The sequence below is a fragment of the Neofelis nebulosa genome, chromosome 3 (assembly GCF_028018385.1).
Source record: "Neofelis nebulosa isolate mNeoNeb1 chromosome 3, mNeoNeb1.pri, whole genome shotgun sequence".
In the NCBI taxonomy this organism is placed as follows: Eukaryota; Metazoa; Chordata; class Mammalia; order Carnivora; family Felidae; genus Neofelis; species Neofelis nebulosa.
Window position 1 is genome coordinate 111,648,640 of NC_080784.1, and position 15,630 is coordinate 111,664,269.

The 15,630-nt window shown below is 37.5% G+C and overlaps 1 protein-coding gene across 50 annotated transcripts in view; it reads right to left on the reverse strand.

Annotated features, from left to right (window-relative positions):
• ANK2 (ankyrin 2) overlaps positions 1–15,630 on the reverse strand; it is a 679,068-nt gene that overhangs the window by 44,225 nt on the left and 619,213 nt on the right. For 23 of the 50 annotated variants that reach the window (XM_058721568.1, XM_058721573.1, XM_058721572.1 and 20 more), the window contains 6 exons: positions 14,442–14,477; positions 7,335–7,559; positions 5,703–5,801; positions 4,555–4,709; positions 2,091–2,302; positions 1,309–1,513 (listed from right to left, as the gene is read on the reverse strand). In XM_058721568.1, coding sequence (XP_058577551.1) covers positions 1,309–1,513; positions 2,091–2,302; positions 4,555–4,709; positions 5,703–5,801; positions 7,335–7,559; positions 14,442–14,477 — 932 coding nt within the window. The remainder of the gene's footprint in view (positions 1–1,308; positions 1,514–2,090; positions 2,303–4,554; positions 4,710–5,702; positions 5,802–7,334; positions 7,560–14,441; positions 14,478–15,630) is intronic. The other 27 variants (XM_058721597.1, XM_058721606.1, XM_058721574.1 and 24 more) reach the window with 3 other exon arrangements.

Here is a 15,630-nt window from a genome sequence, read left to right on the forward strand (position 1 = left end):
TCAAAAATAAATAAACGTTAAAAAAAGAATTAAAAAAAAAAGAAAGTGTTTAGCATAAACCCATCTGAATAACTAGATTAGGTGGCACCTAGGCCCACGTGGTATCTTCACTGGATCTTCTACAAGGTCAGGGTGTGCCACAGACACTTTTCGGTCTTACTACTTTTGCTTCCATGCCATGAATGTTGCACATTATAGAGAGACTAACTGTATACCCATGGAACAAAAAGTATCAGACTGACACCCAGGAATGCTGGGTGACAACCAGAAATGGGTAATTGGGAAAGAAGTCACACGTGAAGCATGATTTCCTTCTATACTCATTATAGTCTGTGTATCTTAAAATTCTGTCATATTATTAAACTTATGGGGTAAAGTCTCAATGGTTTGCTGTCATAAGTAGAGGAAAAACACTAATTAGAAGGGGAATTAAGAGAACAAAATAAGAGTGAACATTCCTTTCAATATGGAGGAGAAATGAAAAAAAAAATTCTAACGATACCTAAACAACCAGGGATGGTTGTTACTCCTACTGACAACAGTATAAATATTTACTGAATGCCAGTACCATGTGTTTATTGTTAAATAGGGAAATTAGTCAAATTATGTAGTCTTAACACAGATTATTTGTGTGGGTTTTTTTTTCTCTTACCCAGTGGTGGTGGTATTTTGAGCAGAGAAAACCAATATTCTGGGAATGTTTTTCCGGAGTGTGGTAGTCATCTGAAAGCTACTACAACTTCCAATTCAAAAGGCCAAAATTCAGTTAATGATTAAAAACCTGTACTTTGTTTTTCCAAAGTTAGTTTAATAGATTAATGATAAAGACATATCAGTTCCTAGACAGAAGTTTGAACTACTGGGTATAGTTATTCAAGTGCTTGTTTTTCAGTAGATATAAGATGAGGTCTTCGATGAAGGCTTAAAGCTTGGGAGTAGAGGTATATAAATTTGGGTTTGAATTTCAACTCTGCCAAATATGTATGGTATGATCTCAGGCAAGTTATGGAACTTCACTCGGCCTTGGCTTCCTTTTGCATAAATGGGTTTAACATTTCCTTATGGGGCCACTGTGAAGGTTAAAATGACATTGCATATAAAGTGTCCAATAGTTTGGCATACAAGCTGTATATAAATGTAATAAATATAAGTTCATTTCCTTTAGCTTTCACATCCCTAATTAGAATGCTTTTCCTGAATTAATGCATATAACCTCACAGGTATCTTATGGCAAAGGTACTGAATATTTACAATGATCTACGTTACTTCTTTTGGAACTTTCTACTAGCATAGTCACAAGTGACTTACCTGTTATGCTGCATAGTAATCTTAAGGTTGGTGCATCTCCCCCAAAACCATTCAACATGACATCACTTGAAGCTTTGGGGACAGGAATGGTCATGGTAATTGGCTTGTGGAATTTTCTTCTTCTAGGTTCCAAAGTGACTATAGGGCTGAAGGTAGCTTTATTGCCTAGAATCTTCTTAACCAGCTCACTATGCATAGGTTGAGCCTTTTCAAAGAAAAAAAAAATTAAAATAAATGATATATCATTATATATATGTCAAATTTCTTTGACATAAGTTTCTCCAGGTATCACTTTTTAGCCATAAATCAGTTTGGTGACTTCAAACATGATAATTGTTAAGTTTAGTACTAAGCACTTATATAAAACTTCATGAGACCTACAATCTCTAATGGCAGCTTTTGCTCACCTGGGAATAATTTGACTTGTTACCCACTTACAGTCAAACCTTGGTTTGTGAGCATAATTCAGTCCAGAAACATGCTTGTAATCCAAAGCAATCGTATATCGAAGTGAATTTCAAGAACCATTGGCTCAGTTTTGATCATGTGACATTCAGTGTCACGTACTCCTTGTATTACAAGACATTGACAGTTTATCAAGTTAAATTTTTTTTTTCAATATATGAAATTTATTGTCAAATTGGTTAAAATTTATTAGAAGGGTTTGCTCATTGAGTTACTTGCAATCCAAGGTTTTACTGCATTTCCCATTTGAAAAGCTGATTTCCAATCACTACAATAAAAATCCACGTTAGGTTAACGTGTATCCAACATGGGCCTACCTGTAGGCCTACACGGATCCTCTTGGTTAGTGCCCCCTCTGGGAAGACGGCCTGCACCTGGGGCACCACTGTGCTGCTCAGCACGCCCCCCTCAGGGCCAATCAGGTTGCTGTCCTGTTTGATCCGAGACACCACTGCAAAGTACTGCGGGAAGTCGCGGGTGATGATGCGACAGATCCGTTTCTTTTCTAGGTCTTCCGGGCTATCCAGCACTGAGACAAGAAATGACCCATCTTTATAGAGCAAGGATTTCCATCCAAAAACATTCTAGCAAACTCCTTGGCACAGTTCATAGTAAACCAGTATGGCAGCAAGATGCCTTGTTTTAAATAATAGGAAAATTTAAAAAGCAAGACTACCTATCCTAACACTAGAAAAAAAAATTGCAGTCTCTCAAGACCTATTGGCATTTAGTCTGCACGTTTTATTTCTCTGTGGAAACTAGGTCTTTGCAGGGCCCTGGGAAAGGAGAGCATCCAGCTCCAGATACAGTATTGCAGCACTGCCTTTGTAAATGAGGGGTTTTGAGGGCAAACCTGGAATGGAAATGAACCTGTTTTATTCTTGGTTCACGTGAAAGAGAGGAAATTGTTTGTGGACTCCTTTTCTTTGCAAATTTCAAAGTTAGTTCAAATACCAGTTATTGTGGTTTTAAGAAGGAAGATGGCCCTTTCAGTTCTCAAGGCAATAGTGAGGGATTAAAATCTGTCTTGTAAGGGTAAGGTTTGTGTTCGCGTGTTTATTCTAGTGACATAGTTGTCTCTGAAATAGTCAGATACAAAAAAAAAAAAATCAGCGATTATAAATTCAGGGTTTCAATATTCTCCTGAAACCATTAACTTACCAAACATATCATCTAGTATTAGGAAGACAGGATAATGGGCTCTTTTTAAATTGCATTAGTATAGCTATGTAGGGCAACACCAAACCCAGACTGGTTTAAAATGCTGAAAATTTGCATTAAGGGAATCACTGAATTTTCAGAGATAATGGAAACTTGTTTATTTTTAGAAATCATTTGCAATCTATTATAGAGGCAGGAACAGCAATTATGTTTTTCTTGACTATTGAATATAACTAGATAGCAAAAGCCAGAAGTCCCAGGATCTAATCATGGCATCGAAAACTGATACACTGGCAAACACTAGCATATACTTACAAAAGAATGCATTTCCAAGCTCAGAGAACAAAAAATACAAAAATCCCATTCTTTGTTTTAAAACAAGCTTCATACGCATGTAGAGTATAATACAAGTCCTCATTCAAGGACAAGATGCCAATGCTCATGGCAGTGTTAATGACAGGTAAATATCTCAGAAGAAAACATCCTAAACCTAAATGCAGGCAAAACAAATGTTTCCAAGGAGGAGAAAACAGCTAAATATTGCATGGAACAAGCTTTATCAGTAAAAATCCTGATCTTTTTGTCTTTCTTGGAAGATACTAACCTATGCATGTAGAGGACATTGTTTCTTTTTCCATCTACTTCTTAGATAGGGTAAGGCTGGCCCCTTTTCTTAGTCTACCTCAGCAGGATGCAGAAAGAAATATCAAAGTAGCTGCTGTCAGGCTACACCTCCTATTCATGAGCCATACCCAAAGCTACACGTTACAAATAGCTCTACAGCTGCCTGTCCAGTTCTGTACAAAACATGGTATGCTCTTGGCACTTGGGCAAAGAATTTGCCCTATTTGTGTGGTTACTTAAAGCGGAACACATCTCCTGGATTAGAACTGGCACTCTGTATTTGTGCAAGCTAAGGATGCCAGAGAATTAATCCATTACCTCCGGTAACACGGAACTATTTCAATCTGTGGCAAAATGGCCCAAGCGAGATTTGGGATTCACAGAGCTCAAAGCCCTAATGAAAAAATAAATTCCTTAACTATATGTGTAGGTGTATATATGAGATTCTACCCTGGCTAACTCCCTGTTTGAATTACATGTGGAAGTTTGAGTGAACTTAATTTTCCTCCTTAGTAATAGAAAATTCAAAAGAAATCATATTATCCTATAATGCACTGGTTTGGGGTTTATGTAAGTTTTCCAACAAAAAAGCTTAGCACTTTTATCAGTGTCTTAACTATATCTAAATTGTCTTGTTAGGCATTTCAAAAAGTCATGGATTTATTATCCGGTATCAGTTCATTCTGTAATGAAACAACATCTATTCCATCTCATGTTTTAGGTTTGAATAAGGATGGAGATATGCTGTATCTCCTTATTAAATGAGATATTTCCTACTGAAAGGATTTGTTTTCCTGAATATAACAGAGGTAAGAGTAGGCAAATTCATTATGCATTCCAAGCCCGGAATGTACCGAATACCTGCTGTGGTAAAATAACACCTATACCCAAACCCACCTCCCGTCCCCGCACCCACATCCTTAGGTCATAAGAAAGAAATATATCATCTGAATGCTTCCACTTTAGAATTCTTTTAAAACCCTCAATATGAAGTACCTTCATCCATGCCATTAAGGATTTCATTCAATTCGTCTTCGGTGTATTCGCAGTAATGCTCTTTCCAGCTGTCCCCATTCTCACTGCGCAGGACCACCAGTTCCCTCTCCTTTCCTCGAAGGGCAGCAAAATGAGGAATCTCCACGATCACAGGCCTGACACAGTAAGGCAGAACATTCAGTGTAGACAAGAGCTGGCCAACATTAAGACAAGCACCTTGACCCTGTCTGTTGCAAAGTGACCTGGAATTGTTCTCTTTCTTGGGACAGGGGTATAGTAGGCTTTCCTCCGGAGCCCATTGGCTAGCAGATGGTCACACAGTAGCATTCTACCTCAGGGGCACCAATCCTTAGGGGCATGCTGCTACCTTAAGCCAAATAATGTTTCCCTGTGAGTGCATGTGGCATTCTGGAACTTCTCCTTTGATAAATGTAAGTATAACACATTTAACCAAAAGAAACGTGCATGCATATCCATGAGGTGTGCCAATCTCCTAAAACAGTTTCTATAAGGTGCAAATGACAAAATGGTTTAAGAAGGAAAATGGCTCTTATGTTGCATAATTTGACGTGTTGTAAATGAAAAGATGTCACAAAAGTTAACTACTTGGGAACTAAAGAGACATGCACTCATGTTTTTTGCTTATTTAAATATCTTTTTCATTCAAGGGAACAATAGGCATGTGTACACAGTGTGGCCCTAACCGAGTGCCTCAGTAGATAGCCCAATTGTGTCCCATGCCTATTATATTCAGGATCCAGAACATGCACTGCCCTGATGTTTTCAGGTCGCATTCACTCTCAAAAATTATAGAGGCTTTTGATTTTTCAGTCCAGGTTGCTTTGATACAGACTTCAAATTCATCATAACAACATCGTAACTAGCACATAGTACAACTAGGCAGATCTCATGCTTTAAACGAAAATGAAGGTCACAGCACTTTAAGGGAAAAGATATAAAAACGTCACTCAAAAATAAAAGTCACATACCACAAGGGTCAGAAATGGTCCACTAAAGATAGGTTATACAGAATTTAAATCATAGGGAGGGACATGTCATGGGCACAATGACAAAAAGAGAAATCATATTGCAGAAGAAGGAGAAGAATGGGGGCCAGCAGCCATCAATTTGTTTTAAGTCACTCCTACCCAAGGAATTTGGTTCCAGGAGGCCCCAGCTGAAGGATGCGGCTGACCAAACTTTCTCCCTCATTAAGTGGGGGAGGGGCCGTTGGCAGGTGAAGTTTACTGAGTACATCCAAAGCAGCAGTGAAAGAAAGAACATAAGTAAGCTTCAGGTATTGTTTTCCACAGAACCCCAGCGTCACCAGCTGATCAACAGGGTGAAGTTTGGTTTCACACTGCGTTTGGTTCTGCCCCCTCCATTGGTCACAAAGAGCAAGGAACTGAGACCCAGAGTGTACAATGGAGGCATGTGGAAGGAGACACTTGGGTGTTTGATCTGACCCTGTTTAGGTTCACTGCCAGGGCATGAGCCAAAAAATAAACAATGACAAAAAAAAAAAAATATATATGCTCCACAGGAAAGACAAAGCTGTTGGGAATATAATAAAAACTCTGACTTCGGGATAGAGGCCAGATGTTTTCATGGATATTCCTCAACAGATGTGAAATTTATTAAAAAGCCTAAAACTACCTGAGCATGAGGGAGGGAAGAGGGCCTGGCACAGAATATGAAAGGGCTCACTGGGGAATTATTCCAACCATACTGGCATTTTCTGATGCAACCCAGAACTTCACAGGCTCCTTCTAAACCTCTGGTCATTTAGGAGGACATGGGAGGTGGTTTCTATAATTGGGAAATACAGACACCCCTTTTCAGGTGTGAACATAATTTGCAGCAACTCATTAATAGTCTGCTCCAAATTACAAGACTTTAGAACATTCCTTGAGTTCTAAAGCAAACCTTCTCCCCAAAATGACAGTGGCAAAGCAAAGAGTTCGTGATTAATAGGATTTTCTCTCAATTTTTGACAACAACGACTTGACGTGACAAGACTTAAATAAAATTGATTTGTTTCAAAATATTTTGAAACTTGTCCCCCTCCAAAACTTCATCCTTTTGTCAGTTTTCAGGGGCAGCTACTCATCTTTTGGCATATTGTAATACCACTTTAATATAACAGAAGCTGTATAAACAGAAGAAAGAAGAAATGCTCACTTCTGCTCAAAACTGCTAAAATGAGCACGGCAGAAGTTAGTCTTGATTTTGTCATCTTAGGGAAAACTACAACTAAAGAGACTCCCAGTGTAATTTTAAGACTCAAGGTAGCAATTTTGATGACAGAAAAGACAAATCACAGAGAGTAAAATTTTGGATATTCTTATATAAAGACAACATTGATTTCCAAAGATAATCGCTCCATTTCATTACTACACAAGAGTTTAAATTTGTGTTTGGAATAGAGTAGTATTTTTTGTTATGATTTGATGAGGTGAGTCTCAGATGAAAAAAAAAAAAAAACAAACTACCAATGGCTAAAACATGATAATTCACATTGGGAGCCTAGCGGTTATGGTAACATCCAAAGAGAAAGGATAATAATTCACCTGAATGTTGAACTCATTAATGCCTTAAAATAAGAGGCACGTAATTGGAGTCAAGCATGGAGGTGCTACTTCTAATTTAAAAAAAAATGTCATGGGCCAATCTTCTTTCACGACGCTTTGACGTACCTTTTTCCATTCCATCCTAGTGATTTCATGTAGAGGACACAAGCGCATCCGTGACTAAGTGGGAGGTTTATCAGAAACCCTTACCCAAGGAACTGAGCACCAGAAGGTCCGACTTCGATCAGACGACTGGCCAGGCCTTCTCCTTCCACCATTGGAGGCATTGTCGCCAGTCTATGACGTTTGACAAGACGGCAGGTGACTCGAGTTGGGGCAGTACATTTCCGAGGTGGAATAATGATACGGAGCCCATTGTGTCTGCACCCTCTCATCGCACCACCTCGGGCATCCACCATAAAACTAACCAGGAAACTAAAAATTAAGATAGAAGATTAGCTGTGTTTTGAAATATTGGAACCAGATAAACAAGCTTTGCCAAGTTAATTCTCTCCCGTAAAGCTTTACTCTCATTTCTATTTTTTGGCATGGTGGCAAAATACTTATCTTTAAAAGTTATTTTACTTTATGCCAGTGCCTTTCTGTTTTGTCATTGTTTTCATTTTTGTATTATTTTGATCTTTATAGAAGAATTCTAATTTTTGTTGACAATACCGATGTTAAATACAAACTATAAATTCAAAATCTGTCCAATCGACTCAGAAAGAAAGTGGGATGAAATTATATAATGAACACTAGTGAGTCTTCTTTTGTTGTAAATGTAAAGACTTCTCCTTTCTAGGTATATCCGTAAAAATCCACATAGTTTACGGATAGAGAGAAAAAAATTGTGGTTTTGGGGTGTCTGGGTGGCTCAGTCAGTTCAGCATCCAACTCTTGATTTCGGCTCAGGTAATGATCTCATGATTCATGAGTTTGAGCCCCATGTCAGGCTCTGTGCTAACAGCACAGAGCCTGCTTGGGATTCTCTCTCTATGCCCCTCCCCTACATGTTCCCTAAATAAATAAATAAATAAATAAATAAATAAATAAATAAATATCAAATTGCACTTTTTCTAAGTTAATTCAACCTGACTTTTCAAAATTGCATCTTGCCCACCCCACTTTAATTCTATGACCTAGAGAAAAAAAAAAAAAGATTCACAGGGCTTTTCCCAAGATCAAACCCATCCTACTCTAACATCGTCTTACCCAGGATGCAGGTATTTAACTTACTGCATTCTAAAGGAGAAGGAAAAACTAAACATTTTGGATAGAATGAGTTTACTGGTTCACATGCACTTTTCCAGTTCTTAAGTAGGAATCCCTCTGCCATACCATTGTAACTAAAGCAAAGATGGGGTGGGCGTGAAATAAGATAACAAATCATCTCTACTCTGTGTTTTGAAGTGGGAAACCCTGGGCTCATGCTAATGGGAGAGATCTGTGCATCATGATTTTCCCCAAAGTATAGTAAGCTGTCTATGGAAAATCACAGCTAATAATTTAGAAATGTAAAGGCTCCTATTCCTATTATTTTGCTCCTTTTCTGCCAAATGAGTTGTTCCTGAATAAAAGAACTATAATCCAAGCGATTCTGTTTAAGAGTACCAAGAAAAAGGATTAGTTTTAACCTTGAAGTTGCTTCCTGTGGGATGGTCTTAAAGGATCCTGCTACAGCTTAGTGCGAGTTATTGTCACCCTGATAGTCCTAACACTCATTAAAGTCTTGGAGGTACTTGTTTCATTAAGCAGCAAAAATTACACCAGGCAATCTGAGTGTTGTACACATATACACAAAGACACAAACAATGTGTACACCCTTATACAGATTACATTACTATCCTTCCCAATTTTCATCGCATTTGCAAGATTTTATATACCAAAACAAAAAAAGGAAAGCAACATACAGGTGTATTATGGATCTATTTAGAGCTTAACAAGCACAGAACTACATCAGATTCACCGTATCTAGATATCGCATCCATGACGACACTTAAAACATTTGAAAGGTATTTCATCAAAGTAAGGACAGAAACACAATACATGGATGTTATTTTTAGACAAGTGATGGAAATGGAAACATGTTAGCATCTTCCTCATAGCAGAACACAGAACTCATTAAGCATGCTATTAAACAGAAATCCTGTTGCTAGTAATAAAAATGGATGTGAGGGAGCCTGGAGTGCCTGTCTGAAGCACATCATGCAGGACGAGACCACGAGAACTGTCACTGTCCTTCTCACGTGCAGGAGCCAGCCTAGAACTACCCCTCACACCCAACCCCCTAAGTTTTTAGTATAGGGCAAAAACTGAGAAGTGTAATCAATTGTCCAGTACTCAAAAATAGATGTTTCTGGGCTTTATCAAAACAAAATAAAAAAAAAAAAATGTTGGCTGCTGTTCTTACTACTTGTCTAAGTATGAATTCTTAAAAATAATTATTTTCTATTTGTTTCTTACAATGTTCTATAGCTCAAAAGGATGTAAAACTGGTAACACTTCAGGGCACCTAGGTGGCTCACTCAGTTAAGTGTCTGACTCTTGATTTGGGCTCAGGTCACGACCTCACAGTCCTGGGATCAGGCCCCATACTGGGCTCTGCACTGATAGTGTGGAGCCTGCTTAGAGTCTCTCTCTGCCTCTCTCTCTACACCTCCCCCACTTGTGCTCACTCTCTCTCTCAAAATAAACATTTTCTTTAAAAGTTAAAGAAAAACTGGTAACACTTCTAGATGAATACAAAAGTTTCTTCTCCATATTATTTGACAATGATATTTATGTCAATTTTTATAAAAACGAGGCAACACTAAGTTTCAACTAGTAGCTGAAATATTCCAAATGTTCCAAATGCATTGCAATATTTCTGACTTTCTCTACCTTCTTTAAATTTTTTCATCTTTTGATTACTGTCACCATTGAACAATAGAACAGGGACTCAAACCCATAAGAACTTATTAGAATATACCCACTTAATATTATCAGTCTTGAATATTATTTGTAACTATAAAGCCATTTAGGGAATTTCCACCTCATGTTATATGCTATTGTGTTTCCCCTCTATGTATTTCAGTGATGACTTAGGGCCTATATGATGTCCCTATCTAGAAAAACATGTTAAATATCTTCTGGTGGTGCATCTTCTAAAAAAGTGAATTGAAGTAGCTATGTTCTTAGCGGCAATGTTTCCATAACAACGTTTGATTACTTTGTCAGATTTTGTGTCGTTGACTGTTCCTTTTGAAATCTTCTTTTGTTCTATTTACTCCATAATTTCCACTCCCATGCATGAGAAGCATGCAATGTTTGTTTCCCTCCTACTGAGTGCCAGGTGCCCTGCTTGGAACTGAGGATACTGGTAGTAAAAATATAGTTGCTCCTGCCAAGATGCTCATAGTCTAAGGCCCAGGTTTCACATGATGGTTTTGCTTACTCAGAATCACTTAGTTTCCTGGTCAATAAGAAGTGAATTATAACCACATACAGGAGCCGTGTAAGTACCATATTGGGCATGACCTTGCTCCTCCTATTTCTTCCTGTGTTCTCCCAATGCCTAGAACAATGTAGATGGAGCACATAATAGGTCATCAACAACTAATGGTTGAATGAGTGAATGGAAGAATGAAAAGACCAAATTGTAAGGACTTGTATATATTTATATCTAATAGAGAGAAAAGGCAGCAAAAGTGAAGGTAATTCAATTATTTGGTCTCTGGACAACCAATCAGTCAGAACTCATTCAAATTACTACACCCAGATATTTCAGCTCATAAAACAGCAAAATAGTTGGGAAGGACTATACTCAATGTTAAATATTCTTCTACAGGCCTTTTCCTGCCCCCAAATAAGAGACTTGATATATTTATTTCCCTTGGTAGATGATTAGTAGAAAATGGGAGTAACCAAAAATCAAGAGTTTGAATATAACAAATTCAACAATTTTATTAGGAGTGAAAATTTCATGAAGACAGACCAAAGATTGGGAAATCAAAATAAAAGAACTTAAAGGCTAAAGCTGCAAGTAGATAAATTTAAGTTTATATAGATTTGGGAAGTAATACTTAAGTACTTTACCCAACCAAAGCAAATTGGGGAAATTAAAGCGTCAATATGCATAATTCAGAGAAAAGAAAAATAACATTTCCAGAGAAAACAAGCCTTTGTGTCTTTCTCAACTAACTAAAGGAAGTAGCAAGACTAACCTAAAATGACAAGCTCTGGGGAGGGAATTGTCTTTCGCCAGAGAGCAAGGGAGGGGGCTTTCCAGGAGGGGAAGAGGGAAAGGGAAGGCAGGAGGGGGAAAGAGACAGAGGCAGGAGAATTGAGAAGAAAGCAAAACAGAAAGAGGTCGAGAGAGAAACGGAAAGAAGAGAAGACATGAAAGAACTAAATAGTAGTAGTCTGAATGAATACAAAGGTATATAAATTCAGCAAGAAAAAAGTCTACAGAACTTACTCTATAGTCTACAGACTCAAATAACATAACTGTGGAATACCCACTAATAAGAAAGCTGAATATGCAGAACTGTATACTAAAAGAAGTCTTTTCTTCAAATGAGAGGGAATAAGAGAAATGCTAATTCAAGTGCTAATGAAAAGTCTTTTAGATAAAACATGCTCGTTAATCCCAACAATTTCTAATATAAAATTGGGTAAGCATTTGAACACTTATATTAAAAATACCAGAATACCGAAAGGTTTCACTATTCGGATAGGTAGTAGAGTTAGTAAAGCTATTCTGCAGTGTAAAAAACAGACTGTAAGAGACCATGCACTTTTTTTTTGTACCACAGGAAAAAGTGAAAGCCTGGAAGGTATGAGTCATGAGATGAATCAGCTCACATACTAGAGTTAATTAAATAAATAGGATTTTCTCATATTTTCAGGAGATTAAAAATGGGATAATACTGTAAACATTTGGAAGTAAAAGGACTAGAAGTAAAAACATATAACTGAATATGTACAGAGGAGATGGTATATGGACTGAAGCTCAGCCCTGCTGTTTGTGAACTTTAAGACTGAGGCCTTGTTGTGAGGCACCTGGGAGGCTCAGTCAGTTAAGTGTCCCACTTCGGCTCAGGTCATGATATTGCAGTTTGTGGGTTCGAGCCCCACGTGGGCTCTGTACTGACAGCTCAGAGCCTGGAGCCTGCTTCGGATTCTGTGTCTCCCCCTCTCTCTGTCCCTCTCCCGTTCTCTCTCTTTCTCTCTCTCAAAAATAAATATTAAAAAAAAAAATACTTAAGCCTTGTCTCAATGAGGGAGAATCGTATTACCACCAAGGGTGTAGCATGGATTAAATCATGTGTGGGTAAAGCATCTAGAAGTCAGTAAAGGCTTGTTGCCATCCTTTTCCATTCCCTACACCCATATGATTTTGTGTATTTCGAATGTCATAAAAACTACAGTGCAATATAATGCAACACCTAAGAAACAGAGAAACTAACTTTTATCAGATATTTAAAATGAACATGGAAACTTGCTAAAGCAGTTTAATACGATGGTGGAGTTTTTATTAGTTTATGAACTTCACTGTTTAAGTAAGCTATTATCACAGGGCACAAGATAATGGAGCAAGTACATTGCTCTTTCCTGGATCTATCCGTCATCTATCATTAAATCTATCTCTGTCTTGAATTACTGCTGTAACCGTGGCCCTCAAGTTTCTCATCCATAAAATGAGAGAATTCAGCTAAATAAACTCTAAAGTGAGCTGGTGTTAAAATTCTATGTACCATTTCCTGTTAACTAAAGTTTGGAAACCTACTGAAATGTTTCTCGTCAGATGCTCTGTAAGAATTTTTATTTGGAAAATAAACTGCTTTTACTGCAAGAAATATATATTCTTTCACTGGATGCTTAAAACAGTCAACGAACAGTTTTGGAGAAAATGTGTACGCACATTCCACTGAACACTGACTTAAGACTGTACAGACAAAATTTATCACAGAATATACTCAGCTTCAATTGCATATCTTACTCTCCAAGTGAAATTCAGCAATCATGCAAAACAGAAAGTCTTTCTGAAGTTTTCTAAATTGTGAGATACAGTGTTATCACAATTTAAAAAGAATAAAAGCAAAAGCAGTCCACCATTATTATGCAGATGATTTGCCTGCAAATACACAATTTGATTAGCTAAACAGGTACATGCTTCAGAGGAGGCAGCAGAAAACAATGACTCTGGTCTTTTGAGGACTACATCCTCCACCCCAAAAGTTACTAATCCTTAGGTTTACTTTTAATTCATCCAGGGGTGGGGACAGGGAATTAACAGCATTCAGAGTTAGTTACTGGGTGAAAATAGGAAAAAAAGTCATCAGGGTGCTTCAGTGATCCACATATACATAGCAAGAGGGCCTTAAATTAAATCTGATTTCTGGGGTTATGGGAGAAAACAGTATCGTGAGCTCTTTCTCCTCTCTAACTCCCTTAATTCCTTCCTACCTCTCCAAATTCCATAGACTGAAAAACTGGTGGAAAATCGCTTTGAAAAAAATTGGCTCCAGTTTGTAAAAAATCCCCAATCATTTATCACTCACAACGTTCATGTGTAGAAACAGAATATTTACTGTGTGTTTCAGAAAAAGTAAAAGGATGGACTTGAAATTTTGAATTCCAAAATTGGAAAATAAAAAACTGTCTTATTTGTAGACAAGCTGTGGTACCATGGTGAATTACTGTACAATAAAAATACTATAATCAGTAGTCTGATAAGAACCTTTAAAAATAACTTTATTGAAATAATGAAGAATAGATATTTTTAGAAAACTGGCTGGAATCATTCTATAGCACAATTTCCAGAATATCAAAAGGCTGCACTTAAAGCAGTACTAGCAAAGAAATGCCCTATTAATAAATCTTCAGACTTTGGTTCACCTAAAATATAGTTAAAAAAAAAAAAAAACCCCTGCTAAGTGACACTTAAAATCATAACCTACGATATAACTAAAATAGCTCAACCAATTTGCATAAAAGCTGAAAATAACATTCTTCAGCTCTATGTAGCACTTTTTCTCACCAAAGAAGTAGAGATGTGGAGACTCAGGTCCAAAACAGGCTCTCACAGTGGCTCTACATTAATTGTGGTGCAACCCCACCTACTCTCCAAAGGAAAAAAAAATACCCACTTTCCTTTCACCACAGAGAAAGAGAATTCAGAAATGACCACAATTTGGAGAATATAAATCTCTCTCTCTCTCTGGCTAGGTATCTTCACACTAAAGCATCCTGAGATGGGGTATATGCAGAAGGAGATGGTGAAAGGGGGAGAGGAGGAGGCGACATGTTCAGAGAAGGAATTATGCAGAAGTTCACCTGCTGTTGTCACGATCAAGACATGGAGAGGTGCGGCTGCAACAGAATAGATACTTTAGCACAGAGAAGGAATGGATAAAGTGAAATATAAAGAAGGAAATCAGAAGTGACTTTCAACCGAAATATATTACTTATACACCAATACAGTATTCACTGAAAAAAGATGGAAATACAAATGAAATATAGCTCTATGCAAATGCGGAGAGAAGAGCAAGGTATGGGGGTTCGCAGTGACTCCCAGTTCAGGGAACTGGGGATGTGATAAAATCGCTGGATTTGGATTTGTAGCCTTATTCAACACTGGCTGGGGGAAGGTCATGTAACAAAGTCTGAGTGTCCCGGGGAAGTTGCCAAACACCAAGGGGCATTGTAATAAAAATCACAGTCTTTGATTTGATGGACACAGTCTCCAAACTTTTCAGTCATACTTTTAATACTTTCAAAATAACGGTAATGCCCTTTTGGTCTTCTTCCAAAGAAATGCAAGCAGAAAAGGCACAATTTAAATAGCTTCAATGACAAACAGTAGCATCAACTATAAGGTAGAGCAGGTAACATTAATTACCTACTAGCAGGTAACAAAAAACTATGCTTTTTTTCAAGATTTTCATTCCCTGATTTGTGGTTTACTGTTCTCACTGGCCACACTGTCTAATCCCATTTTCTAGTCCTTTCATGCCTCTTCACCCTGAGTCTGCTTTTCCACAAAACCCTCCGTAAGTTTTCATATGATTCATTTGTGTTTTCAACACTTGACAATATACAAAGGGATACATGTTTAATGGACCAGAAATCCAGCCTTCCCAAACAGTTGTTCTGCCACTCAGAAAATAATTGTCTTCATCCAAAAGAATTTACCCTCATGTACCTTAAGAAACTGGGTTGTCTGAAATACATAAACAACTAAATTAACTGCTATAGGAATTTGATAAATATTGTCAAATGCGAAACAGTCTTGATTTCCTTGCCTTTCTAATGTCACCTTCCACTATTTGAGCTAATTACCTTCATAAGTGTTTTTGTTGACTTTTTTTTAGTAGTTTTAGATTCACAGCAAAATTGTCACCATGTTTTAATGAAAAGGGAGTCCTTTAAAAGATCACTCTCTTATAGGTTTGTAGCTCCTGTAATATATTTGAGCATAACATCACGAAGTGGCATTTAATTGTTGGCACTGGCTGTCATTAAA